This window comes from Prionailurus bengalensis, chromosome D1 (assembly GCF_016509475.1).
Source record: "Prionailurus bengalensis isolate Pbe53 chromosome D1, Fcat_Pben_1.1_paternal_pri, whole genome shotgun sequence".
NCBI classification, from domain to species: Eukaryota; Metazoa; Chordata; class Mammalia; order Carnivora; family Felidae; genus Prionailurus; species Prionailurus bengalensis.
Genome location: NC_057346.1, coordinates 16,837,012 through 16,864,560, shown reverse-complemented (window position 1 = coordinate 16,864,560; position 27,549 = coordinate 16,837,012). Strand labels below are relative to the sequence as shown.

Below are 27,549 nucleotides of genomic sequence, written 5' to 3'. Positions count from 1 at the left end.
AAAATTCCTCCCTTTCTCTCACACCACCTCATCCATCAGAAAACCTTATTGGCTCTAACATTCCAAGTACGTCCGGAACCTAACCACACCTCCCCACCCTCCTGCCTCCTACCACACTAACACTGCCATCTCTCACCAGATAATTTGAGTGACGTCCTTAATGGTCTGCTTCTTTTCAGATGTGTTCCCTGGCTCTTTTCAGATGTGTTCTCAGACATCAGAGGATGTGCCCATCCTCTGCTCAAAACCTTCCAATGGCTCCCATCTCAGAGTAAAAGTTGAAGTCCATGAAAATGGCCTTAGGGCCCTAGAGGGTGCAATCCCGGCCTTCCCTCATTGACCTCATCTCCCAAGCTGTCCTCACGCCAGTCACACTGACCTTCTTGTTTTTCCACAAAAATGGCAACTGTGTTTCTACCTCATGATCTTTGCATCTGTAGTTCCCCTCTTCCTAGAACATTCTTTCCTTAGATAGCCAGATGATTCACTCCCTCACCTCCTTCAGGTCACTCAGATGTCACCTTCTCATTGAGACCATCTCTGACAACACCTTACACACTGTGCATCTGCCTGTGTTTTGTTTGCCTCCATCGCTCCTACTGCCATCTAACACACTACATATTTCACTTGTCTTCTGCTTCTACTAGAATGTAAGCTCCCTGAAGGCAAAACTTTTGCCTGTTCTGTTCACTGCAGTCTCCTCTGTGCCTAGAAGAGTGCCCAGCACATCCAAGAGCTACACATAAAGCATGAAGGAAGGGGGACCCCAAAGGAGTATAAAGAATCAAGATCAAAGGGAGTCATCTTGGACAAGAAGAGGGAAGCCTCCTTCACTGCCCTGGAGCAGAGGTAAGAATGGATTCAGATATGTTTGTAGGCGGAAATTTAAGTATTTCCCTTCTGGTTGGCTCTAGTTTCTCTGGGAAACAGAAGACAAGGAAGATCTTGAAGGCAACGGTGAAGGACAGAAATACCAGCCACAGAGAACAGGAGAAGGAGCTAAGGACACTTGGAAAGACCGAAAACCTGGATTTGCCTTGGCGCCAATCTACCTGGCTGTGTGATTTTCTTCAACACCACAGGATACACAACAAATGGGAGCCGCAAAGTTCTGTCTTAGCTTTTTCCCGATAAACTAAAAACAAAAAAACAAAAAAACAAAAAAACTCCCTTCCACTAACTCAGTGCCTCAGTTTCCCCAGAGAGTCATCCCCAATCACTGGTCTCATGTTAGTAAAATGAGCAGAGAGAGAGGTGGAGAAAGAGGAGAGGAGAGAAAACCAGGAGAGCCAAAGCAGACCCTCTCCTCTCCCAGGCAGGTGGGAAGGAGCGGGAACATTTTAGCCTTCCCTCAAACCTGGAAGTTGGTATCTGTACCCCAGGGCTCAAAGGCTGGGCCTTCTCCCGGGAACCCCTTCTCGTTCCCAATACCCTCCCACTGGGTCCCACCTTGACACCTACCAGTCCGCTTCTGGTCGAGCTCCACCCCTTCCAAACTCGCGGGCTTTGCCTCCACGTGCTTCTCTGTATATACCGGTCGCCTGGGAGACCCAGGCCGGGCGGGGCTCTCCTGACGTCACAATTGGAACAAGCCAATAGCCTTGACGCATCTCAGTGACGCGAGACGCGCGGCGTGGTTTTGCCGGCCGGGCGCAATGAGGCGGCTGCCCGCTGGGTGGCGCCGATTTCCCGGGGAGGTCCTTTCTGGGCCCCCGGCGGAGGTGGGGGAGAGGCGGGCAGGAGCCGAGGCCAGGGAGCCCTCTGCGTCAGCTGCTGCTCACTGCGCCGCGCCAGTACCAGCCGAGACTCACCCGCAGCTCCATGCTTGTGCCCGGCTCGACTCGTCCATCCTCGGAGAAGAGGCAGGTACGTGCCACCTGTCGCAGACTGGGGAGGAGGGATGCGGAGGTCAGTGCCGTTGGAGGCTCAGAAAGTGAGGTGTCAACGACAGCCTGGGTAGAACGGGCACCAGAAATGTAGGGCGAGCGCCAGCTGTGTGGAGGAGCTCCAGCTGTGGGTGCCAGTTGTGGGAGGGGGGAACCTGCCAGCTGACAGACCCGGGGTGCCAGGAAGAGCCATCTGTGTGCTGATCAGTGTGTTCTCAGGAAATGCCGCTTGGGCAGGTCCAGGTCTCTGTGCCCTGTGTGGTACACAGCCTGAGAGTGACGCCTGGACACTGACAACCCCCCTCCCCACGTGTACATCCAGTTCACTTACTCCACCCTGTTTCAGCTCTTGGGGGCTGTCTCCGTTCAGTTCGCCCGAAGGGGTGAGGGTGGGGGTAGGGCAGCAGTTAAGTGGAAGGGGAGATTTTCCACCAATCCCAAACCAGAAAGAGGCATCTTTGAAATTCTCACCAATCCCAAACCAGAAGCAGGCACGCGGTGCTCCAAGGCGAGTAACTTCTACTTAACAGCCAAGGGAAGCCCTGACCAACCCATTTTAGCTGTCCTCTGAGGAATGAACACCTACCTCCTGATCTCCCTTCTAGAATGGGGCTGCACTGGAGATCGTGGTGATGTTCACCTCCCCAAGGCACCGGCATAAGAAGGTCCCCCAAGCCCAACCCCGGAGAGTGGAGAAAAGGAGAGCTGGTTGGGCTGGGGTTGGGGCATCCCCCACTCCTTTGAATACTGTAGATGCGTACCAAACTGGAGTCGGAATGAGGACTGGAATGAGGGCCAGGGACGAGGGCGTCCTCTGAAGTGCATCACCAGGACCCAAGCTGAGTCAGTAGCCTCTGCTGAGACAGGGTGGAGTACTGGGTACTCCCAGTCCTCAGGGAGAGCCATCGGGAAACAGGAGCCACGGACCGGGAGCACACAAGAGCACCAAGGCTCAAGAGGTTAAGAATCCTGCTCCTTCCTCCTGTGAGCCTGCCCAGCCCAGCTCTGTGGCCTTGGAATCCTGAGCACTCCTACAGGTAGAGTGGAGCCACCCCAGAGCAGCTTTCTCCTGGTAGCCTGGGGACAGCTGCACTTGCTCTATTTTTCTAGGCAAAGGGGGAAGGAGCCGAAACAGGCCTGGCCCTTCTCGGCTGGATGGGCTGGACATCTGGGAATATCGCAAGAGTCGTTTGCCCACGCCACTTATGGGACACGGACCAGCTCAGAAACCCATGGGGCTGTCGTCTGGCATTAGAACAGAGCACTCCCAATGGGTAGCCCCGAGGCCCTGCTCTCCCTAAGAAGGTTTCCCTGGTAGGTGCTCCTTACACACACCGCCACTAACTATAATAATAAGTGGAAGTATTCAGCATAATCATTATTATCGTTTATTGAACTCTTAACCATAGGCCAGGGAAACTTGTTATTCTATTTAATTCTTAAAATTGGGAGGTATAGCGTTACTATCCTTTTTACTCCTGATTTACAGATTAATGCCCTAAGGTTCAGACAGCTTAACGTGGCTTGCCCACAGTGTCAGAGCCTATAAAAAAAAAAAAAAAAAAAAAAAGGAATGAGCTGGAATATAAGCCCAGGCCTAGAAGTCCATTGTAAGAGTTTGGACTGAATACCTGAGAGCAGGTCCCGCCTGCCTCCCACTACCTGTACGCCCTGGACCTCTGGAGCTACTCCACCTCGAAAGGGAGGATTGGGACTAGCACTGAGGCTTCATCCTCTCCTCTCATTCTGTGACCGACACTTCCTTCTCCATATTCTTGCCTCTATTCCTCCCACCCCCACCATCCCCCTGCCCTCTTTCCAGTTCTGTTTCCCCTGGGTCCCCCTTCTGTCCATTTCAAAATGCCCCCTCCTTCAGAGAGCCCTCGCAGGATCTCCTTGCCTGGCCCTGGCCCATAAGGGCAGCACCTCGAGGGAGGGCCTGCCTCTGCCCCTTTAATTCTCCCCGGGCTTGGAATGCAAGTGAGTTGAGCTAGCCATCTCTGTGAGGTCAGATAAGATACTATATATATCGGAGTCGGTAACCTGAGCTCCGGATTACCCAGCCCCAGTCAGACTCCAGCCTCCCGGCTCTCCACTGCTCTCCCTGCCTTGCTGGGGAAGGAGAAGCCCCCAGATCCTGTCCAGTGCCCCCGGACACAGGTCAGTAGCTGCCCCTGTAGTATGTGAGCTTTGCGGGGCTGCTGTCCAGAGAGCCCTGGGTGTTTGGGAGGAGCATGTGATAGGCTGTCCAACAGGGCCTGGAAGGTGCTGTGGGCAAGACTGAAGGCGAAGGCTCAGAGGAGGCAGGCAGAGGCAGAGGAGGCAGCAGGAACAGAAAAAAAGATAAGCCCTGGAGGAAAAGCAGGGAGACTGGGCCTCTCCCCTAGGGAGGGGGCACCAGGAGAGCTCCCGAGAGCGGTGATTCGGAAAGAGAATTTAAGGATACCGATACTGCCTGAGGGCCCACTCCTTTGCCTTTTCTTGGAAGTGTAGAGATGCCTACCCCCTCCAAACCCTAAATCAAGAAGCATACTATAGACATACTACCCTGGGCCCACCCCCTTCTCCACCAGTCAGGATTCTTGCCCTAATCTCCAATCTCTCTCACCCCTTCACCCTTCTCCCAGCCCTTGGGCAACTACTAGGAGCAAAAGAGACTGAGACAGACCCAAATTCCCTTGAGTGACCCTCAGCCAAGGCATGCAAGGGGATTAGGCACTAAACTGGTGGGCCCCTGAGTGCAAGCCTTGGACAGACACAGCTACCAGTGACAGGCTGGAGGCGAGGGGACACCCTGAGGCTGCTGGGGACCGAGAGGTATACACAGAGCTCCTGGAACACGCAGGCGCAAATGGCCCCCACCCCGGTCCTCCACCCTATCTGCATTCACCACATCTCCCAGAGCATCCCGCAACCTAGGAGCTGATGCTTGTGCCCAGACAGTGCCCAAGCAGATAGCAGTTAAGGGTCAGAGAGTGTAGCTGAAGGGAGACAGGACCCCTCTCTCAGCCCTCTTTACCTTTCAAGGTCAGCACATCAGCAGTGCCTCATTCCAATGGTGTTAGCAAGTGGCTTTGGGAAGCTCTGAGGTCACCACTGTGGAGGTTCCCAAGCACCTGGCGGGACTCTCCACTCACCTGTCCTGGACACCTGGGTAGGAGGGAAGGACTGAACTCTGTGGAGGCACGCCTCGGAAACTCAGCTAGGGGCTTTCTATCCAGGCAATGGCAAGGGCACAGAAGCTGGCATGCCTTCGTGCCAGAAAGCAGAGTGGATCTGGGCAGAGAGGGGTCATGAAGCCTTCTGGGATGTGGGGCATTACCCATCCCCTACCCCGGGGGCCAGGAGTGCCTGGGATTCCTGGGGAACAAGTCCCTCCCCTGGCTGGGCAGGTTGGGGAGCCCTTCACGTGAGCAACAGGAAATGACAGTGGCTGACGCAAGGGGGTTGGCTGCTCCAGGGAGACAGGGCTCATTTTAACCCCTGACTCATCCAGCCTGGGTACACTGGGGAGTGGGCCAAGCTGCAGCGAGGGTAGGAGGCTGGGGGTCATGTCCATAAGCAGGCCTGGGGCCAAGGGCCCAGGCCGGCCAGGGGACACTTGGGAGCTTGGCACCGCAGGTGAAATGGAGGCCTCCTGGACCATCTCTTGGCCGATCAGAATTGTACTGGCGCTCAGGTTGCACTTGGCTTCGCTCTCATTTGCCGGCCGTGGAAACTCGAAGGGCCGCTCCTGCGGGAGTCTGTACCCGCCACGCTGTTGCCTAGACAGTGGATGCTTGCATTCCCCCACCCCAGACCCCATGCCGCAGGTCTTACCCTGTGCAGCTCAGGGAGAGGCCAGGGAAGTGTGAAGTGACAGGGCGGGGGGCTTCGGGGGGGGGCTGTTAGGGGACAGAGCACAGGTCCCCAGTCCAGCTCTGCCACTGCTCACAGTGTGACCTTGGGGAAATCCACATCACTTCCACCAATGCTGGTTTCCTCATCTGCAAGTGGGCAGAATAACAGCACCCGCTGCGTAGGGTGATCGTGAGAATTAAGCAGGTTAATACAGGGTGTCCCAGAGCCTTAGTGCAGCTCCAAACTGCAGTAACTTCAGAAATATGAGTGCTACACACTTCAAAGTTTCATTAGTTAATTTCTTGTCGGTTTTTTGACTTTTGAGCAAAAATGGTCATTTCAATGTAACATAAATCATTTAAGCCTTCAAATGATGTTTGCAAGTTTACATTCTTTCTCCGAAAGAATCCAAGCCTAAATCCGCACTGAGACTTTGAGGACGCTCGGTACGAAGTTCACTCAGGAGAGCGCCAGGCACCGCATGTCCCTTCAGGAAGCTGAGTGCTCTGGGCAGAGGAATGAAGGCAGAGGCGCCTCCAAAGTGGGGGGGGGGGGGGGACAGCAAAGTGAGGGGGAACTCTGACAGAGCAGGGAAGAGTGGAGGCGCCCCTGCGAAGATGGGAGTGGAGGAGGAGCTTGGCAGGTGGAGGGCCCCCGCTGTCCGAGGTGGCGGGCACCTGGGGAGGAGTTGCCTAGAGCCACATGCCTATACTTGCCAGCTCTGGGTAAACAGCAGAAGGAGACGGGCAGTGGGGGCCCCACGCCGGGCAGAGAGGGAGACGGGGGAATCCCAGCCAATCGGCTGGCCTCCCACTGCCCCATGAAAGGGCCATTCAGTCCAGCCCGTTCCTGTGGCAACAAGGAGACTCGAAGCCATGTGAGTGCCCGTCCTGTCCCTGTCTTGCGCAGCAAGGCTACAGCCAGGGCCCAGCCTGCTCTCCCACCCGTGGTGAACTCTGCAGTCTCCAGGGACAGCCGTGCCAGGTAATGCCAAGGGGCACCAACCCAAGCTGTCTGCTCACCTGGAAAGTGTTGACACTTTTCTCAAGGATGAAACTAGGGGTTAGGGAAGGGGACAGGCATGCTCAAGGCCTCAGCCCCAAAAGGGAGCCTCTCCCCAGACAGGGGAACTATAAGCCAGATGTCAGCACTGAGAGTCAGCTTCCAGGGAGCTGTTAGTGATGGTATGACCCCCCAGGGCTGCCTTGGCAAGGGGGAGGTCTGTCACTTGCCTGCCAGATGGGAGCAGACAGGAGAGCGGGATTTAGGAGACTTCCTGGGACTCTACGGGCCAGAAGGTGTGACTCCACCTCTAGCCCCATCCCTTCCCAAGGAATATTCGTGGGCCTTCCCAGGACTGGCTGTCTCTGTGCCCTGTACTTTGTTTGGCCCCAGCACTTCTGCGTCATTAGCAGGGCCAGGAGAGGTCACGAGTTTGGGGCACTGCCTGCAGAATACCAATTCCCTGGGAGCCTTAGTGTGGAGGAGGGGGAGTGAGAGCCATGGGGAGGAGGCATGAGCTCATGCCCTTGGGGGTGGGGAGGAGGTTGTATCTGATTGGCCGCCTGGTGTCCCAGAGCCCAGTTCCTGAGACCTGGAGTCTCTTTGACTTTGAATTATTGATGGAGTTCTCCAAAGTGAAATAGAGCAGGACTAGTCCCACGCCCCTGCCCCCGGTGGCTCTGTCTGTGTCTCCCCCTGGCCTCCCTCAGCCTTCATGCTCTTCCTCTCTGCACCCCAGAGACTAAGCAGATGGAAGGAGACCTGTGGTTCCCCTCCGACCGGACACAAGGTCCTCCTCCAGGTACTTTCTCCTAGAAAAGAGCGGAAGCCGTGCTAGAGGTGGAAGCACAGTGGGCAAGGGCATGCAAGAGAAGACAGGGGTCCCCAGGCCAGGTGGGAGAAGCATACCCAGTAACTGCGGAGCAGGCCTTTCGGAGACAGCCCAGACCGAAAACTGCTGCAGATCTCTGGCAGGGTCTACAAGTTCTGTTCTGGGATCCATACGGAGGTTGCCACCTGCTGATCTCCCACCCCTGCACCTATCCCACGCCTTGCATGGACTGAGTTTCTAGGGCTTTCTGCCAAGCCAACAGCATTTAGGGCTTGGCATCAGCTCCTCTCTGCCCAAATGGGCTGGGCTGCCAGCCTAGGGCAGGCTGTGGGCTGCCCGAGCCGGTGTCTGCTGAAAGGCTAGATTCTGCCCGCTGCCTGCTCATCCGCACATCTCACTGAGGGATGCAGGGGAAGCCTGGCGCCCAGGGCTGAGGTCAGAGGCCAGCCAGGCCAGGAGACGGCCGGCCCTGACATTATTATAGGCCTACGAAGGAGGAGCCCAGGGCCTGGTAGGGGCCAGGGGAAGAGATAATAACCACTGTCATAGTCGAGGGCTTTCACGTGTTATTATCTCATTTATTCCTCACAACAACCCTGTGAGATAGGAAGCATAATGATGATGATTATACTCCCGGTACAGGTGAGGAGATTGGGGCTCGGACAAGTTAAATGAATAGTGCAAAATCACCCAGCTAGTCAGTCGCTGGGCAAGTCAAAACCAGCCCTGCACCACTACTCTGAGGTTCCTGAAGGGCTCTGCGCCAACCCCCCCCCACCACCGCCAGCTCAGGAGTCCCACAAGAGCCCCTGAAGTCCTCAAGGAAAGGGGCCTGACCTTAATGGTTCCCCTCTCCAAAGCACCTTTGCCCCTCAGCTCCATTGTAGATAAAGCCTGTGCCCTTAGGGTGATGAAGGGACTCTGGTGGTCCCCAAGTGAGCCTAAACTTGATGGGGTGGGGGAGAGGGTGGTGAATCAAGGTACAGCAAGAAGAACACTGGTCTAGAAACCCAAAAGGCCTGGATTCCAATCCTGGTTTTACAACCCCTCAATTCAGAGAGTTCTGGGTGCCTTCGCCAGACCCACCCCAGCTGCAAAAAACGGCACGCAGCCACTAGAGCACTGCCTGTAGTGAAGGATTTTAGCCTCTAGGGGGCCCCCTGTGCACAAGTCATCACCCTTGAGGCGGCTGGGTTGGATGTTGGTAGAGGAACCCCTGGAGGCCACAGGACCTTAACTCCACCTCGAACAGAAGAGTTAGATCCGTGAAGAGGGCAGTTTCCATCACACGAGGATTCCCCACCACAGCAAGTGACCATGTCCAGGGAAGAACTGTGGGATTGGATCTGGAGACTGGGGTCAAGTCCCCTTTCTGCCACATGCTCACTCACCACTGCCTCCCTAGCCCCCATTACTTCCTCTCATGAGCCTCCTTCTCCCCACCAGGGATCTGACCAAGTGATCCTCGGGCCACTCCAGCTCAGATAATGTAGGATTCCAAAAGGATTCCTGCCCCTCCTTTAAGCAGGAAGGGAGGGAAGCAGTCTTAATTCTTAAAATGTCCCGTATTTTCAATCCAGGGGTTGAGGGCGGTAGCACCCCCTGAAAGCAGAGGAGATCTGGGTTGGAATACTGTGAGTCAACTGGAGGCCTGTGAGGCAGGGCAGTTCCCACTCGCAAGTCTGGGTCATTGCCAGGGAGCAGCCGGAGCGGCCAGGACGTGCTGAGATCGATGGCCCCGTACGGTTTATCAAAGCCAGCTGGCGTCTTGTGCTCTCCCTCAGGCGTGACTACATGGGGGCGTGCAAACCTGTACGCAAACCCGCAGGCATGTGTGTGTACGCACACGCACGGGGGTATTTCTTAACAGCGGGCCAGCCTCTTGCGGACACGGACAGTGTGGTCTCTGGCTGTGGCCAGCTGGGGATGAAGAGCAGGTACGGGGCAGCCTGAAACCTGGCAGGGCCCTCTGACAACTGCTTTCCTTGTCTTTCAGCCCATGAGGCTCCCAGTCCCCACTGAGTGCCGCCCTGAAGGATGTCCCAGCTCTCCTCCACCCTGAAGCGCTACACAGAATCGGCCCACTACACAGATGCCCCTTATGCCAAATCAGGCTATGGCACCTACACTCCCTCTTCCTATGGGGCCAACCTGGCTGCCTCCTTCCTGGAGAAGGAGAAGCTCGCCTTTAAGCCAGGCCCCCCAACCAGCTTCCTCACCCGTCCCCGTACCTACGGCCCCTCTTCCATCCTGGACTATGACAGGGGCCGCCCCCTGCTGAGACCCGACATCATCGGGGGTGGTAAGCGGGCAGAGAGCCAGACTCGAGGCACTGAGCGGCCTTCAGGGAGCGGACTCAGCGGGGGCAGTGGATTCCCTTATGGAGTGACCAACAACTCCCTCAGCTACCTGCCCGGGACTGCCCGGGACCAGGGTATAACCTTGACCCAGAAGAAGTCCAGCAGTCAATCAGACCTGGCCCGGGATTTCTCCAGCCTCCGGACCTCAGATAGCTATCGGATAGACCCTGGGAACCTGGGCCGCAGCCCCATGCTGGCCCGCACGCGCAAGGAGCTGTGCGCCCTGCAGGGGCTCTATCAGGCAGCCAGCCGCTCGGAGTACCTGACAGACTACCTGGAGAACTATGGTCGAAAGGGCAGCGCCCCTCAGGTGCCCACCCAGGCCCCTTCCTCTCGAGTCCCTGAAGTCCTCAGCCCCACCTACCGACCCACTGGCCGTTACACTCTGTGGGAGAAGAGTAAGGGCCAGGCCCCTGGGTCCAGCCGCTCCAGCTCCCCAGGGCGAGACACCATGGTGAGTTTGCCCCGTGGGGACCCGTCGGTGGGCTGGGGAGGGAGCGAATGATGTAGAAGAGCCAGATTAAGGGAAGGACTCCCCATCTGACTGATGACTGAAGGCAGAGGTTTTCTTCCTAAACCTCATGACAGCTACTCCTGCAGCCCAAGCCAGAGACGTCATCTCGGCAGGTCTGGTACCCTTGTAGCTCGGTGCCTTGCTCAGGGACTTTCCCACTCTCCCTAGGACACCCATTGCAGGACGCATGCACTCAACGACGATCCAGCAGTACTCTCGGAAATGGTCAGCTACCCCCACATACACTGCAATTCTCACCCGCCACCTCACCACCCAACATGCCAGTGTCCCCTGCAGGCCCTGCACCATCCTGGACTGAGTGCTGAGGCCCCCAAACCGCCAGTGTTCCTTGTGGTAAGAGAGGCCTCCCTGCTCTGGTTGCATCTCTCCTCTTGCTCAGCCTGGGGACGTGGCTTAACGTTGGCATAAGACATCAGGGGGAGCGCGGCTCCCCTCTGATTGACACTGGTCCTGACTCAGGACCAGGGTGTCTGGACGGCAGTGCTCATCCTGTATCTTGGGAGAAAACGGTGGAGAAATTTTTGTCTAGGGCGTGAGACAATCCCATACGTCTATATTCCTGTCCTGCCTAGGCTAGAATGAGGGAAGAGGAGGGCTGGCTTGCATCTAATCCCTGAACACACCTCTAATCTACACATCTAATCTACACACATCTAATCTACAACTCTTATTTTAAATTGTGAAAAAATAAACTGTCTCCCCTCTTGTAATCGCCCTGGGAACACCGGGTCTGGCATCAGCGAGAAAGGGCAGATCCGCTCACTCCCGGACCGGCCGTTCGGTTAAACCCTAAAACGTCAGGTCAGAGGAATCAACCACCCAATGAAAATAAATACCGCCTTTCGAGACGTGGAAAGGACTCCCGATCCCCTCGCGAGGCCCGTCCCGAGCGGCCGTGGCCTCGGGATTTGGCACAGAGCAGCCGCCCCGATGCTCTCCGGGACACCGGTGGCCGGGCCACCGCAGGACGTCCAGGTGGTGCTGGCTGGGCGGCGGCCACCCCCCACGCCACCCGTGACGGGGACGGGCCTCCGTCGGACGCCAGGCGGCCTCCCGAAGCAAACCAGACACAGAGGACAGGGAGAGGGTGGGAGCGCGGCAAGGCCCGTGCTTTATTGTGGTCAGTCTGGAGGTGCAGCGCGGCCCTTTTCTTTAGTTATTAGCGTACCCGTAAAGTGGCCAGCTCTCAGAGGATGAGAAAGAAATCCCACCTCCAGATCTCTCCCCATGTGCCTAGCACCACACAGAGCTCAGCTAACCTGCTGGATGTGTGGATGGGTGTTTGGCTGTTGGGTGGTTGGGTGGGTGGGTGGGTGGGTGGGTAGGTGGATGGATGGATGGATGGACGGATGGACAGATAGACAGATGGACAAGTAAATGGTCAGGAGAGCTGGGTGCTGGGTTTCCTTCATCACCTTACGTACCAGTCCCCTACTTCTAGGACAGGTGCCTTTTGGAAATAATAGCTGTGCCACAGCAAGAAATAAATGCTGCTTAGTGGGCTTGTCCAGACAGATGGAGCAGGGGTGCAAAATAGGGGCAGAACTTTGGATCATAGACCGTTAAGCCTGTCATAACTAAAGGTCTTGAGAGGACAACTTTGATGAGACAGTCTTGGCCCTTATGGGCTGTCTGTGAAGTGCCATGGGAGACACAAAAGTTGGTGCCTCCCGGCACATTCAGAACGTGACAAGGCAGGAGTGGCCATCTTGGAGGGCTAGTGTGAAAGAGAAGTGAGGGGCAACAGCACTGGCCTGGGAGAAATACGAGCTGTCCGAGGGATGTGTGGCTGGACTGGAGCATGACTCCTTGGGCATGTCTGGGGTGGCTCATCTCAGGGGCAACCAGAAAGCAGCTCTCGATGGAGGGGCTTGGGCCCTAAAGGCTTCTGAGAGGTTCCTCCCTTTGCTCAGAAGAGAAGGGTTCTCTATGGTATGCAGTGCTCTTCCAAGTAAGGTCTGCAGACCGCCTGCACCAGAATCACCTGCAGGGCTTAATAATTCAGGGGCCTGGGCCCCACCCAGAGCCCCTGAATCAAACTCCCTAGGGATATGCCTGGGACTCTGCCCTTTTTACAAGCACTCCGGGTAATCTGTCAGCAGCCTGAGGTCTGCAAACCTCCTCTCCAGAGACTACACTGCAGACCCCCCCCCCCCCAGCCAGGTCTCCTCTACTGGGTGTCAAACTCCGTTGGGACTCTGCCTCCTTCCTACACCGGCACACCTCAAACCCCCCCAGGAGTCTGCTGCCCTCCACCTCTCCCACAGGGGACACCTCAGCCCCTCCTCCACCTCCAGGGCCAGATGAAGGGAGTTTTGAGACTGCCCCGGGGCAAACTCAGCCCCCCTAACATCCCTCACTTCCCATCCAGAAACAATTCCCAGCACACTTAAGTAGCCAGTAACCGCCTACGATTGAGCTACTGTCTCACCCTCAGCTCACACTCAAGAAGACACTACCAACGGGAAAGGCTCCTAATGGGTCATTGGTGTAAGGTCCGATTTAGCCTCACACCCCCTCCTCACCACTCTCAGCCTCACTTCCTGTTGCTGACTCCCATCTCCTGAGGTGCGAACAGCCCTGCTCAGGGGGCCTGGACCACTTCTTTCTAAAAGCAGGTGCAGTGTCTTTTCAGATCTCCAGTTGGGGATCTCGACTTCTCATTCATTCATTTATGGTGCTCAGCTTACTGACAGTGCGACCTTAGAGAAGTTCCTTAATGTCTGAACCTGAACCTCTATGAAACGAGTGTTCGTCGTTCCCACCTCATAGATCATTGTGAGAAATCAAAGGTTGCATGGCACCGAGTAGGCACGCAATAAATGTTAGTCCTCCTTGTACCTTTCTAGGTGCTTTGGGAGGCAAGACAGATGCAAGCCATGGTCCCTGCCCTCAGCGCATTCACAACTTGGGGAAATAAGTTCTTAGAACAGCTGTGACAGGAGGCAGCCCCAGGTGTTGTTAGGTGTCATAGGTGGTGGGAAAGGGAGGGGTCGTCTGAGGCTGGAAAGAACAGTTGCTTCTTTAACCTTAGACACCTCTCATCTGAGCTCTGTTTCCTCATCCATAAAAGGGATTGGTCATGCCTGCCCTGCCCACCTCACGGGGCGGGCGTGAGGCTCAGAGCAAACAGTGGATGTGAAGGAATCTGAAACCTATAAAATGCTATGGAAGAGCATGATAGGACAGGGGCACTTGACAGCTGAGTAGAATGGGGCGGGAGGGGACCACCCTTGGGAGGAACAAAGGTGAGGAAGTGGCAGGGCCCAGTGTGATGGGACTCCTCTGGGGTCCCCTGGGGCAGGCCTGACCCCGAGGGGCTCTCAGGGTAGCTGACTTGAACTAGCTGACATTCATAAAGGGAGGTCAAAAGCAGGCCCCCCACCAGGGTGTAGAAGAGTTCTAACCAGACTCATTTCCCTCATTAATAGTAACAGCCAACATGAACTTAGAATTTCACAGACTCAGCTGAGCACAAGTAAGGGACTGGTGGAAGGGATACATGAATCCTGAACGCCCCCCCCCCCCCCCCCCCCGCCTCCCACCGTGCTTGCATAAGCACCAACAAAACACCAGTCCGCCAGGGTGCACCTCAGCCTAGGATAACAAGGGCTGCCCCAGGCTCCACCTTCTGTTTAAAATGCAGACAGATTGGAGGGGAGGGACATGATAGCTCAAAACTGGCAAAAAGAAAAAAAAAAAGAAAAAAGAAAAAAAAAAAGCTTTCACTACCACCCCCACCCATTGTCTGTGGGGACTCCAAGCCAGGCCAGGTGGGTTGGCCCTGCAGAAAGCCAGGAGCCCAAGCACCCAACCGGTTATAGCCCCCTCCGCCCCACCTCTCCTGTTCCCTGGGCCTATGGAAGGACAAGCTGTTCCCACTGAGCCCTGCCAGGGCTGCGCTTTAACCCCTACAATCCATCCTAATCCTCCCCCGCCCCACCCCTCCAACTGCTCCCTGGCATTCTGCCTGCCAGCCTCAGCCCTGCCTTCACCCCGCCCTGCCCAGGCCACCCTCTCCTCTAAGAAAACTACGGTTGGCCCAGGGCCCTCCAGAGCGCAGTCATCATGCCAAGTACCTGCCGCTCAGATACAGAGCCAGGGAGGGAGGCTCAGAGCCTGCCCCACCTATTCTCCCCATGCAGCCTCTTCCAGACCCTTGCCCTCTGCTCTGAAACCTGTTGCTAGGAGCAAAAGGTCCAGGAACCTAGACTACCTGGGTCCTCTTTGTCACCGGGGCTGCTGACTCATCTCCCAAAGACTTGGGTTCCCAGCTGTTCAGTGACAGAGAGATTATATAAGCAGAGGTCATGTGATTTTTCTCTTGGGTGGGACTTTGAACTTGACTGCTGCCATGCAGTGAGCAGGGGTTACTCCAAAGAGAACAAGTTGAAGACAGCAGGGACTGCCCTAGAAGTCCTGGATGAGAAGCGGAGAAGTGTGACCTTCCTCTCTCCTCCCCTGCCTTCTCCCTCTGTTTACTCAGCCACGCTGAACTGCATCCCCACTGTCTCGTTTGTCCAGCTTAGCAGCCCAAGACCCTGGAGCTGCCCTCGCCCACTCAGCCACCCTGAGGAAGCTGAACTTCCTAAGGGCTTGAATCTGTGTTGACAGCATGGGAAGGTCACTCAGAGGAGACCTTAAGCAGGAGGATCCCTTGGCCAGGACCAGTGCTAACTGCTGAGAAAGAAAGGAGAGTCAGTTTGGGGTTTGCGTTTAGAGTCAGCAAGGTACTGACCATCTCCATCCCTGGAACACTGGCTATGGACTGTCAGCTGGCTGGTGGCCCCAGTGCTGCCTTACCCAGGTTCAATTTCTCAATCAGGGCCCAGCATCATCCTCCCCGCCTCCTCCTCCACCCCCACTCCAGGACGCCTTCATGAGTTCATGTGGTGCTGGGGTGGGGCTCAGCAATGTAGAAGTTAATCCAAGCCTGGCAAAATGTTCCATGCCCATGGGGGAGCCGCTCCACTGACCATCAGCTATAGAAATGAACATCATGTTCAGGGCCCAGAGCTGCACACGTGGCCCCCTGCACCCTGTCACCTCAATGGATACGTAAAACTGGCACCCACACAGAAATATAAGCGAGAGAGGGAAATGTGTGGGCCTCTGGAATCCAGCTGGTTCAGGCCAGATTGCCCAGGGGCTCAAGGGAGTACAGAGCTTTTGGCCTCCTGGGGTCTGAGTGATTCAGGCAAGCAGAGCGCCCTCCTTCCCCAGGGGCATTTGTGGGCTGAAAGTCCAACCCCCATGAAGGACTCTGAGCCCCTACCGGTTCAATCAGTCAGGCCACCAGTCTCTCCATTTGTGACAGTAATAAAAGGTGCTTGCTTTGCGGGGAGCAGGCCTGCTTCAGTGTTTCCAAACCCTGAACCAAGCTGCCCCTAAGATCTGAGGAAGCAGGATACTCTCAGTCCTGCCCTCACAGAGGTAACCCTGACTCTAATTTATTTCTACTCCATCCATGCCAAAAAAGATTTGAGGTGAAGAACATTTCTTAACCTACAGGGAAGACAGGCCAAGCACAGGCTTCTGAGAAATGGCAGTCTCGAGCTGCCGGAATGAGCCCCGTTCAGGAGGCAGAGAGTAATGCAGCCAGAGCCAGATTCAGATCCCAGATTGCCCATCCCACTTCAAGAAATGGCACTGAGGAGAAAGCATGTCATGGGCGGGGGGGGGGGGGGGGTTGGCCAGTTGAGAAATGAGCCACAGTTCTTTGCTGGTTGTGTCCTGCAGCAGTCAGACCTGCCTGACAAGACCGGACCCTGTGTGAATTCTTTCCCCTCACCCCAGGCTTCTCAAAGAGCTCCCATCCAGGTAGCTTTCCCCTTCTGGGCCCTTAACCTTCTACATCCCAGGAAAGAGGGAGAAAATGTGCTAACAGAATCCCGGGGCGGGGGGGGGGGGGTAGTACTCACATCACTGGACTAAGTCATGGGGCGAGAAGCCAAATGTTCCCGTGGGTAAGCACCTGTTAGACAGCACTTACCACAGCATGCTTATTCAACATGCAAATCCAGACTCACCCCACCCTGTGAGGCTCAGTGGACTTCCAGGATACCCAAGAATCCTGGCCCCCACTTTACAGATGAGATCAACACCATTTATTAAGCACCCACTAAGAGCACCCACAGTCCTGCCCCTGAGGGAGTTTCATTGTGATGGCACAATCAACACACACTCGAAGACCATTTACAGAAGCTTTGGAGACACTTATAAATCAAAGATAAACATATTAAGATAAATTAGTACTATGTAAACCGAACACCAGTAGACAGAGGGTATGCAGTAATGGGGCGTTCTGAGCTGGGTGGAACTCTTTGGAGAGGGCTTTGTGGAAAACACAAGTTTTGAGCAGAATTTACAAGCAGGTAATTGGCAGAGAGCAGGAAGGACATTCCAGAGTCTCCTGGTAGTTGTTAAAAGCATGGGTTTTGCCGTAAGGCAGGCTGGGGTTCAAAGCCCCACACTGTCATTTATTAGCTTTGTGGTTCTGGCACGTCATTTGACCTCTCAGGACTTAAGGCCCTTCATCCAGAAAATAGAGGTAATAGTTCCTACGGCGTTGTGTTAATTATGTAAGTTAACTAGGATAACATATATAAAGCACTTAGCCAGTGCCTGGCATTTAATAAGTACTTAATCCGTGGCAGTTTTGCTCTTGAAGTGAGAGAAGGCAAGTGCCGAAGCAGAGAACTAAGAGCAGGTTGGTTAGCAGCAGGGATCAGAGAAGAGGGAGGGTGGTGATGTTGGAAGGAGCCTGTGGACGGACAGCCTCGCAGAGCTAGCTCAGCTTCTGGACTGGAGGCAAGAGTCCGGTGCTCTAGGTGTTTGGGGGCCGAAGCGTGCTGTGATCCAATGCAAGAATTGTTGCAGACTGTGTGGGACTTGCTGGAAAGAGTGCACCTAGAAAGAGGGAAGCATGGAGGAAAAGGCCATGGCAGTGTGTCCAGTGTTGGTCACCGAGTGAAGACAGTGGCTGTGGAGCTCACCACCCTTAACACTGGTGCCCTCACTCACCATCAGGTGAAATGCCCTGTGACTCCTGCCTCATGCCCACTCATGTGTCCCGGGCACATTTCCCATGTGGCTGTGGTCGTGTGTGCGGTGCGCGTGTACATGTGGGGATGAGCACGCCAAGAGGCACAGAAGGAGGCCACAGATGAGTAACAGCACACACTGCTGCTTCTCGGAGTATTTTTAAACGCTAAAAATACTGGCTAAAAATAGCCAGCAGGCTCCAAACAAGATACTTTCTCTAGGCAGATTCCGTGTGGGTCCCTGATAGGTGGGGAGGTGGGGGGTGGAGCATCGAAATAAAACGCAGAGGCCTCTGCTCTTCAAGCCTTGGCGCCCTTAGGGTCAGAGCAGTACACTCACCACCCCACCCACCTGGGCTGAGCACCTGCTTCCTCAACGTGGTGGTTCTTTCTTCCCACCTCCCAAAACAAATCCAAATTTGAGATTCGGTGAGAGATGCAGTTGGGTAACTGGACAGAAGAAGCCAGAAAATGTTCTTCCCTGGGGCCAAATGGGACAGTGACCTATTGCACTTTATAAAATAGGAGCAGTGCCTCTCTTGATAATGGGCCAGGTGGGACTGGGGCGGGGTTGGGGGGTAAAAAAGTTCAGCGCCGACGAGGCGGAAATCCATCCTCCTAACCGGGAGCCCTTCGACCCTCGCGGTTTGTATGGGTGTTGGGCTCCACGAAGGCCTGAGTACCCCCAGCCCCGAACGCCTTGCAAAAGTTTGTGCATAAGTGCATCCCCCCGCCCCCAGGAGAGAACGGCGCTTTCACGGGGTTCGCCAAAGGCTCCGCGGCCCCCAGAAGTCAGGAACTGTGAACCGCCTTGGGGGGAAGCTCACCGGGCTGACACGGTCCTGTGGGGTCGTGTCCTCCAGAACCCCGACCCCGAGGCCGGCGCGGGAGCCCGTTCAGCCCTTCCCCGGGACGGGGGTTCTAGACGGCCCGTGGGGCCGGCGGGCTGGGGGCGGGCCGGGCCGGGGGCCGAGCCGCGGGAGGCGCGGGGGCGAGCGGGGCCGGGGCCGCGCTGGGGGCCGCGTGCCGGCGCCGGGGGCGGGGCTGGAGCCCCGGCCCCGCCCCCGGCGCTGACGTCGTGGGGCCCGAGGCGCCGGCGGGGCCGCCAGTCTGCCGGAGCGCGAGAGAGCCGGGTGTCGGGGCGGTTGGCGGCGAGCGCCGGGGAGGTTGAAGCGAAGGAGCGCGCGGTCGGCCGGCCGGAGCGGTTACCGCCGGGCGCCGCAGACTGTGTCCTGTGGCGGCCTCGCCGGCCTTGGCGTCCGGGCCGCGGCACCGCGCGGTCCTCCCCCGCGCCCCCTTTGCCAACGTTAGGCGTGGGGCCGAGCCCGCCGCCTGCCCCCCAGCATGCGCACCTCGTACACCGTGACCCTGCCCGAGGACCCCCCCGCCGCCCCCTTTCCCGCCCTCGCCAAGGAGCTGCGGCCGCGCTCCCCGCTCTCCCCCTCCCTGCTGCTCTCCACCTTCGTGGGGCTCCTGCTCAACAAAGCCAAGGTACGCGGGGCCCCCTTTCCGGGACCCCCACGCCGAGGGCCTAGGGTTCCGCCTCCTCCCCGGGACGCCCACCCCCCCCCCGCCCCCATCTGCCGCGCGCGCCCCCGGCCTGGGGGACCGATTCTTCCCAGCCCCCGCCCCTCCTTTCCCAGTTTCTCCCGGCAAGGAATGCCCCCTCCCCAGGTGATCTCAGGCTTACTCGCGGCCCCCTCCCCTGGTTGAGGTCCCAGGCCGAGCCCCCCTCCTGCCCTCCCTCTTGGAGACCCCGGCACCAGGTGGCCCCTGGGCTCTTAATTCCTGGCACCTCTCAGGACAGGTGCGGGAAAGCGTAACCTTGACTGGCTCTCGCTGTGTGAGGGAACCGGCGGCACGCTGGACTCTGCGCGTGTGACTCCTCCAAGACCAAAACCCGGCAAGAAAGGCTGGTGGGAAAGGAGCCGCCTCCCCCTCACTGATCCCAAAGGGCGCTCTCCCAAAGGGTTGGTAACGGGGGTCCTTTGACCCCCGCGAAGGGCAGAGGAGTCGCAGACAGGTGAAAGAGGGCAACTTCCCTTTTCTTCTCGGCAGTCCCCAGTTCTGCTCAGTGGGCACTGGGTCCCTCAGATGAAGTAGCCACCACCCGCCCCCGGGTAATGCTGGGGCTAGAAGCTGGGCACTGCCCCCTTGGGGAAGGGAGAAGGGGCCAGAGCTTGACAGATCTTATGTAACAGGCACCAGCTCCACGAGTTGGCAGTGCGTGCCCTGCCCCGTGCCAGGGCCAAACCAGGCTCCTTGGCTGCAGCCGGGACTCATGGCTGACACTCGTGGCACAGGTGAAGTAAGCAGGAAAGCCCTTTAGCGGGGTCTTGAGTGTGAAGACACAAACCTCCATCAGCCTTGCTTATGTGACCCATAAGCCTGTGCTTCTGTATCCCCAGATGTTTCCGCCCCATTAACCCAGAGCGGGCTCTTGCTGAGCCCCCTGCCCCTTCGCGGAAGGTGAATGCTGCCTGTTTACTAACTGCGGAGGTGGCGTCTACTTTTCAGAACTGCGGTTGCTACTAAGTCAAGCTTAGGTTGGCTGATGGCTCATTTCGAGGAAGTTCTTGATCCGGACTTTCTCAGGTCTTGGCATATGAGCTCCACATTAGCAGCTGGAATCCTTTCCTTGTCTCCCGCTGGGTGAGAGGCTCTCGCTGGGTGGGGGGGGTCTCCCGGTCCAGCCTCTCCCTGTCAGCCCTGAGGTAGGATTGTTTTCCCCATAAGAAAGGTCACTCCTAGGACGTTTTGTTCTCTCTGGAATGGAAAGTGCTGACTTTCCCCGGAGCTCCTGATTTCCTATTCATGGCAGAAGAATATCTGGCTGGGCACAGAACAGCCCTGCTCTCCCCTCCACTCCCAGCCCCAGACTCCTGTTATCCAACGGCCTTCTACACAGAGCGCTTAGAAATTGGCAAGTCGTTTTGCACTCAGGAAATTTTAGACAGAGTCACGACCCACCCCCCACCCCCTACGAAAAGGAAAACTAACAGAGGGTCTAACGAAACCTTAAAGGAGCTTTCCCCATGTCTGCACCGGCTAGGCCATTGGTAGGGTTAGATCAAGAACCGTAACCACAGGTGATGATGTGTTCTTGACCCTCCCTGTGCTGGGTCAGAGTTAAAAGTGTCAAGGCTACGGAAGTGCCTCCAGTTTTCCATTGCCCCTCCCCCATTAGTACTGAGTGACTGCTGTCTCCGCTGAGGGCCCACCTTGATGGACCTTGACATGATCACCAGTGGTAGAATGTTTTGCCTCTACAGCTCCTTTAGACAGGTGTCGTCTGAGGCACAGGGGGTAAGAACTAACAAAGCGCTGCCAAAAATAGGAGTAAGAGTGGCTGTTGGGGGAGGGAAGAGTGGGTATCCTTTTGTGGACGGGCTTTAACGTTTAGTCCCAAATGGGCAGCGGGGAGTCCTTCCCCGGGCTTCCCTGAAAATGCTGATAAGGTCTTTGTCCAGGGAATTATCTCTGTTGTGGCCCTCATACTGGAACATCAGGGTTTAGACTGTCAGGTAAGATTTAAATTTGTGTTTGGGGCCATATACGTCTAGTGCTGGCTGAGTTCGAGGATGCTTCTGCCCACCTGCTGCCAATAAGCTTTCCTCTCTAACTGCAGGTGGAAACCAGGTCTCTCTTCTGAGTATATTTCCTTCCCTGTTAGTGTTAGACCTGGTAACTAGGAAGGAGGGATCCACTTCCTTGTGGGATCAGCAGGGCAGTTCCTGAGAAAAGCCCTCCTTCAGCCTGCCTCTCCCCACCCCCTTGAGCTGACAACCTCATGGGCTTTGAGCTGCTGACAGCCTCAGAGGCTGTCAGCACACAGCATGAGTAATTTTAGCTGAGTTATTTCAGGCTCCTGTTCTGATCAGGGTTGAGCTGGCCCCACGCATGCCCCAGTCAGTGTTGCTCCAGAGTTGCCGGCTCCCGCGTCCCCTCCCGGAGAGAGGGGGTGGCAGGCTCATCTGCGCACTGTGTCTTTAACCCTTTGAGACCAAATGTTTTCTGACTCCTTGGAGGTAGGGCCGGAATTAGCCAAGAGAGCTGGACAAACAATACAGTCCTCGGCCTAGCAGCTGCCTCGCTCCAACCCCCTCACCGGCCTCCACAACAAGGACAAGAACCAGAGTGGCACCTTCAGCCAGGTGCTTACCTCTGTGTGGCCACAGTCTGCCGTCAGAAGTGTTCCCAGCCAGTGACCAGTCAGGATGCTGAAACCTGAGCCAGGCAGGGAGGACTCTCCCAGGCTGTAATCAGCCTTTAGGAGCTGAGCTCAGCTGGAAGGAATCCCACCTGTCTCCCGGCAGTTCAGGATGGCAGGCCAACTTCGGTTTTCCCCAGCTGAAGATCCGACTCGCTTCAGATGTTTTGTCATTGAGCATTTCAAGACCTCCTTGAAGTGCCTGTTATGACAGCTGCTTCATGTTTTGGACATCTACGGGCAGAAAAGTGGGTCATTGGAGATAATGCCTGGATTTGGGACCTGGAGTTCCTTGTAGCCGGAATCAAATACACAAGTTCCTAGTCTCTCATTCTAATCTCCAGCCTCCAGTGTGGCAGAGAATGAAGAGTAATATAGAGATTGGGGGTGGGGGGGGGTGGAGAACACATCTCAACAAAAGAAAGCCCTGAAGAATATTTTTGCTGTTTGTTGAAAATGACAGGCATCCTTCAGCCCTCTTTCTTACCACGTACATAGTCTAAAGTTGAAGAGAGAATAATGTGTGTGCCTGATGCTCATGGCTCCGACTGGCAGAAAAGTGCCCGGGAGAGCCTACCCCAGGCGCAGCCTCTCTGCCTTCAGTCTCATACGCCATGTGTTCTTTGCTTACAGAATTCTAAGAGCGCCCAGGGTCTGGCTGGTCTTCGAAACCTTGGGAACACGGTGAGCTCTTCCCAGCCCACTTCTTTCCTGAGGCCACCCCCTCCTGTCCCACCTGGGACCACCTAACCAGAGTTCCCTCCCAGCTCCTGCTGACTCCCCATCCTCTAGGCCCGTTGAAATGTGCCCTTGTGGCCGGGGCTTTGCCTCACTCTTCGCCCCGAGCAGGAAGCACTGCTAAAGGGGAGTTGCCCTCTTCACTGTCAGCTACATTCCTGGATCCTTCTCCTGAAGGACATCCATCACTTCCCACCCACTTCTGCCCAGCTCACCCACACCCGTTTGTACGTCTCTACGGTAAATAACCAGTTACGCCACCTCTGCCGGCAGTGGGAATCTGCCTCACTGCACCCCTTTCACTTGCGAAAAGAGGAACTTGAGGCTGTGGGAGGGTTCGCTTCTGGAGTAGATGAACCAGAGGGCCTTTGGTACTGCGTGAGTAGACACGCATGACAGGGGCCTCTCTCCGCTGATGGTCTGATGATCTCTTGCAGTGCTTCATGAACTCCATTCTGCAGTGTCTGAGCAACACCCGGGAGCTGAGGGATTACTGCCTCCAGAGGCTCTACATGCGGGATCTGAGCCACGGCAGCAGTGTCCACACAGCCCTCATGGAAGGTGAGGAGCCCATCCGCGGACACTTTCTCCGTTCCACTACCATACTCCAGCAGATGTGTTTTCTACGTATCCGTCCTGTTTTTCTTCCTTTAGCTGCTTTTTGGTGGGATTCTAGTTGGAGTTTCTTCCAGAAAATGTCTCACCTGCCCTCCGTGCCCCCTCTCTACCCTCTCCTTCCTGTAGAGTTTGCAAAACTAATCCAGACCATATGGACTTCATCCCCCAATGATGTGGTGAGCCCATCTGAGTTCAAGACCCAGATCCAGAGATACGCCCCGCGCTTCGTTGGCTATAAGTAAGAGCCTTGCAGACATGTCCTCTCCGGGGTGGGAGTCGGCCACAGCAGGTCGGTTCTTAGAATGAGAGGTGTTGCTCACTCTCTTTTCTTTGGACTCAGTCAGCAAGATGCTCAGGAGTTTCTGCGCTTTCTTCTGGATGGGCTCCACAACGAGGTGAACCGGGTAACAGTGAGGCCTAAGTCCAACCCTGAGAACCTCGATCATCTTCCGTAAGTAAGAGGAGAATGCCATAGGAAAGAAACCCTTCGTGAACTTGTGATCTTTTTGCTGACTACTTTGGGGTTAATAATTTGGAGAGAATTCTTAATATTAAGGATTTAGATCGATGGATCCTTAAACTTCTCGTGAGCTCTGACCCAGTTGTCTCCCTCTCTCTGGTTCCTAGTGATGATGAGAAAGGGCGACAGATGTGGAGGAAGTACCTAGAACGGGAAGACAGTCGGATCGGGGGTAAGTGCGTGAATGGGAGGAATGCCTGCTCTCCCCCTCAACTGCTTTTGCCTGAGTAGAGAATGAGCATGAAAAGCCCTAAGAACCACCCTCCCAGGGAGCCCTCTTTCTGCCCAGTGGCCCACGGACAGAGTCAGGAGCGCTGAGAAGGGACGCAGCCCAGAGAAGACGTGTGCTCCTTCTCCGGGTTTAAGCTTCGCTGTCCCATCTCTTCTGCAGATCTTTTTGTTGGGCAGCTAAAGAGCTCCCTGACGTGCACTGACTGTGGTTACTGCTCTACAGTCTTTGATCCCTTCTGGGACCTCTCCCTGCCCATCGCTAAGGTATGTGCCCCTGTTGCCCCACATTGGAAACTCCCACTCTTATCTTTGCACGTCATCGACCTGTGACTTTTTGTCTCTCCCAGCGAGGTTATCCTGAGGTAACTTTAATGGACTGCATGAGGCTCTTCACCAAAGAGGATGTGCTTGATGGCGATGAAAAGCCAGTAAGTCCCCCTTCCACGAGAGCAAGAGCACACATACAAGAGACCTCTCTGGGAAAGACCTGTCACCGGCAGATCGAGCCCAGGAGTTGCGGGACGCGGCCTGTTAACTTCTCTCCCAAGTCCTCTGTAGCTCTGTTTGTCGTGTCTTTCAGATGTGCTGTCGCTGCCGAGCCAGAAAACGATGTATAAAGAAGTTCTCCATCCAGAGGTTCCCAAAGATCTTGGTGCTCCGTATCCTTAAACGTCCCCCTGGGCAGGGCCTTGCCTTCAAAGAGTGACTGGGGGCCTAAGTGAGGGCGAACAGAGTAGGAAAAAAGGAAACGTGGTAGACTTTCCTTTCCCTGTTTGCCCTAATGCTTCTGAGAAGCGCATCGCCCTCTTAGGACCCAGTCTCCTTTACTGTGACTACTCTTGCCACCCTGTCTGTCCTTGACTCACATCAACACCAGATCTGAAGCGGTTCTCAGAATCCAGGATACGAACCAGCAAGCTCACAACATTTGTGAATTTCCCACTAAGAGACCTGGACTTGAGAGAATTTGCCTCAGAAAACACCAGTGAGTATTCTGAGCTGGAAGGGTGGAAACAAGGTACAGGTGCCTAAAATCCAGATGGGAGGCCAAGAGGTAGAAGGAAGCTGCTGAAGAGTGAGTTTTGAAAATCAGGAATAGAGGCCAGGCCAGGTGGGAGAGGAATGCCCTGGGGGCCTGAAACCTCGTATTTCCTCCTCAGACCACGCTGTTTACAACCTGTACGCTGTGTCCAATCACTCTGGAACCACCATGGGCGGCCATTATACAGCCTATTGCCGGAGTCCAGTGACGGGCGAATGGCACACTTTCAATGACTCCAGGTGAGACAGAGGTCTCAGGGTTCCTGGCTGTCAGACACCTGTACCTCACCCATCTGTGTGGCTTCCACTTGACTGCAAAAGGTCAGAGCCAAAAGGCCGTGTGATATATACGAGTCTGCTGCCCATTTGCAGAATTTCTAGAAGACGAGAGAGGTTGGCTTTGGGGGCACAGTAGGGAGAGAAGCAGCGGGCCCTCACGACTCCCTCAGCCACTCAGTTTGTGTCCGGTGGCCCACTCACCAGGGCCCTGACTTTTCCCTGCTCTCTCCACAGCGTCACACCCATGTCTTCCAGCCAAGTGCGCACCAGCGACGCCTATTTGCTCTTCTACGAATTGGCCAGTCCACCCTCCCGCATGTAGCAGCAAGGAGCTACATCCCTGTCTCCCTTTCCTGTGGTGGCCCCACACCCTAAGTTTTTTTTTTTTTTTAAAGACAAAAAAAAAAAAAAATCCTGACAAATAAGAGAAAAATAAAGTAAACTAAAGCTGCCGAGCAGGAGTTGCTGCAGCCTGGTCAGGGTCTGGAGCGCGGAGCCAGGAGCCCCTGAGCCATACGCGGCACGAAGATCGACAGGACACAGAGCCCGGAGCCAGCACAGTGTCCCCTCGGCTTCTCTTGTTTGCGTTTTTAAGCTTGTGGTTTTTTCCTGTGTGTAATAAACAACAGCGGTCTGTGGGGAGAAGATCTCGTCCTCTTGGTGCCCTTCCAGCCCCCGTTCCTCCCGAGAAGACAGCGCCCTCTGGAGCCTGCTGGGAGGATCGCCGCCTGGGAGCCCCGGCGCCGGAGCCTGGCACCTGTCTTCGCCTGGACCCTGCTCACCAGTCCAGAAGCAAGAAAAACACCCATGAGCCAAGAGCCCTCTTAACGCTGCTATCTCCAGGGAGACAGACAAGGGGATGACTTTTAAAAAAGCTGATTTTGGTTTTTAAAAGCCCAACTTTTTTTTTTTTTTTTTTAATTACAATAACTAAAGCTTTCAGACTGGAGATGCTCTCCTTCACACTTCTTCACAGCTGGGACGTTATGCTGGTCTTTTTTTTTTTTTTTTTTTTTTTTTTTTTTTTTTAGTTCTTCAAATACAGCTTTTCTAATGCTAGCCCCCAGTGGTGCTAGGTGGGCGTCGGCCAGGCCCTAAGTACAGCCACAGTAGACCCGGGATCTAACAAGTTTTTGTTTTTGTTTTAATGTTTTGGATGGAATCTAGTTGCCTCCAAGAATTGTGCCTTATAGCATTTGGGGACCAGGGGGTAACTGCCCCTCCCTGAAATATCCCTCAGCCTCTTCCCTTTTCCCCAGTGCCGTGTTCAAACCCGCTGGGGCAGATGGGGGTCGTGCCCGTAGCCCCTGGCTTGTTTTACATCGCAGTGAGGTGAAGAGGAGAGTAGGTGGAAGGAGATTTCTTACGGTAGCGTATCAAGTTTTTCCTGCCCACTTCCTCTAAGCCACCCCTGGTCTACTCCCCAGCTGTTTGAAGGATAGCACAAGCCCCTTATCCCTAGAACTTCTCTCACCTTTAATTTATTCCCTCTTAATGTGCTTCTTCTTCCTGACCTTCATGCCCCCACCCCTTCTCAGAGCCTCCTAGACATAGGCCCTTTGGACCGAGTTTCTCAGGGATGCCCATGCCACCCCTCAGCCCCTCTTGGCATCGGTCGTCAGTCCCACCCCAGGAGCTGGAGCCTGGGTGTCTGGGGACATCTTGCCTCAGCCGTATGATTCTTTTCCCACGGGCGTGATTCTGCCCTGAGTAGTTCTGGACAAAACTCGGTGCTGTCCCGGAGAGTAAGCCGTCCGGCACCAAGGCACGGAGCTCTGTGCATCCACGCAGGTGGGCCCAGCGTGTGCCCCTTGGAGCCTGAAGCTTTCCAATGCTCCCAGGAGGCATCAGAGAGAGACGCCCCAAGTTTAACTGGCCTGACCCCCTTCCCCAGGGAAGCCCTGTGAACCTGAGCCAAAGGGCTGGTGTGCACTTGTTTACTGTGTAAGCAAGAGTGGAAGAATGTCTGATGTACAGCGGAACCTTGTACAGAATAAATAATAGCTTTGAGAAAGAAGTTGGTAAGTGACGGCATCTTGATTTGGGAAGGGTCTGCACCCAGGAAGAGCTGTGAGCCTGTTAGTCACCACATGTTTTACTGCTCCCATCAGACTGTAAATTCCAAGTTCTTGAAAAAGTTGCCCACTTTTCAGTCTAAACTTCCCAACTCTACAAAACTGAAATAGTGCACGTTTTGAATGCTCTCCTCACCGGTATTCACCGATCAACATTTTGCCAGGCTGGTTTACATATACTTTGTTCTTGGGGGCCAAACATGTAGTGGTGAGGTGCCCTCACCACCTCTAAATACTTCAGCATGCGTCTCCTGAGAGTAAGGACATTCTCCCACATAACCTCAACATCGTCTTCACACCGAAGAAAATTAGCATATCTACTAGACATTTCCACCGTCT

The 27,549-nt window shown here is 55.4% G+C and overlaps 1 protein-coding gene across 8 annotated transcripts; it reads left to right on the top strand.

The window, feature by feature from the left end:
• The first annotated feature begins 1,750 nt into the window (after positions 1-1,750).
• USP2 (ubiquitin specific peptidase 2) lies at positions 1,751-27,152 on the top strand. 8 transcript variants are annotated; one of them, XM_043579616.1, is made up of 15 exons: positions 1,756-1,866; positions 2,997-3,200; positions 9,557-10,374; positions 10,603-10,788; positions 22,342-22,392; positions 22,884-23,007; positions 23,191-23,302; positions 23,405-23,515; positions 23,692-23,756; positions 23,976-24,079; positions 24,163-24,243; positions 24,396-24,474; positions 24,693-24,800; positions 24,976-25,096; positions 25,370-27,152. In XM_043579616.1, the coding sequence occupies exons 3-15, from the start codon at positions 9,598-9,600 to the stop codon at positions 25,455-25,457; spliced, it is 2,007 nt and encodes a 668-aa protein (XP_043435551.1). In that variant the 5' UTR covers positions 1,756-1,866; positions 2,997-3,200; positions 9,557-9,597; the 3' UTR covers positions 25,458-27,152. The 8 variants fall into 8 exon arrangements, with proteins under 8 accessions (XP_043435549.1, XP_043435555.1, XP_043435551.1 ...); XM_043579614.1 differs by lacking the exon at positions 2,997-3,200 and having other exon boundaries at positions 1,751-1,866; XM_043579618.1 differs by lacking the exons at positions 1,756-1,866; positions 2,997-3,200 and adding an exon at positions 2,466-2,923.
• Positions 27,153-27,549: the final 397 nt, after the last annotated feature.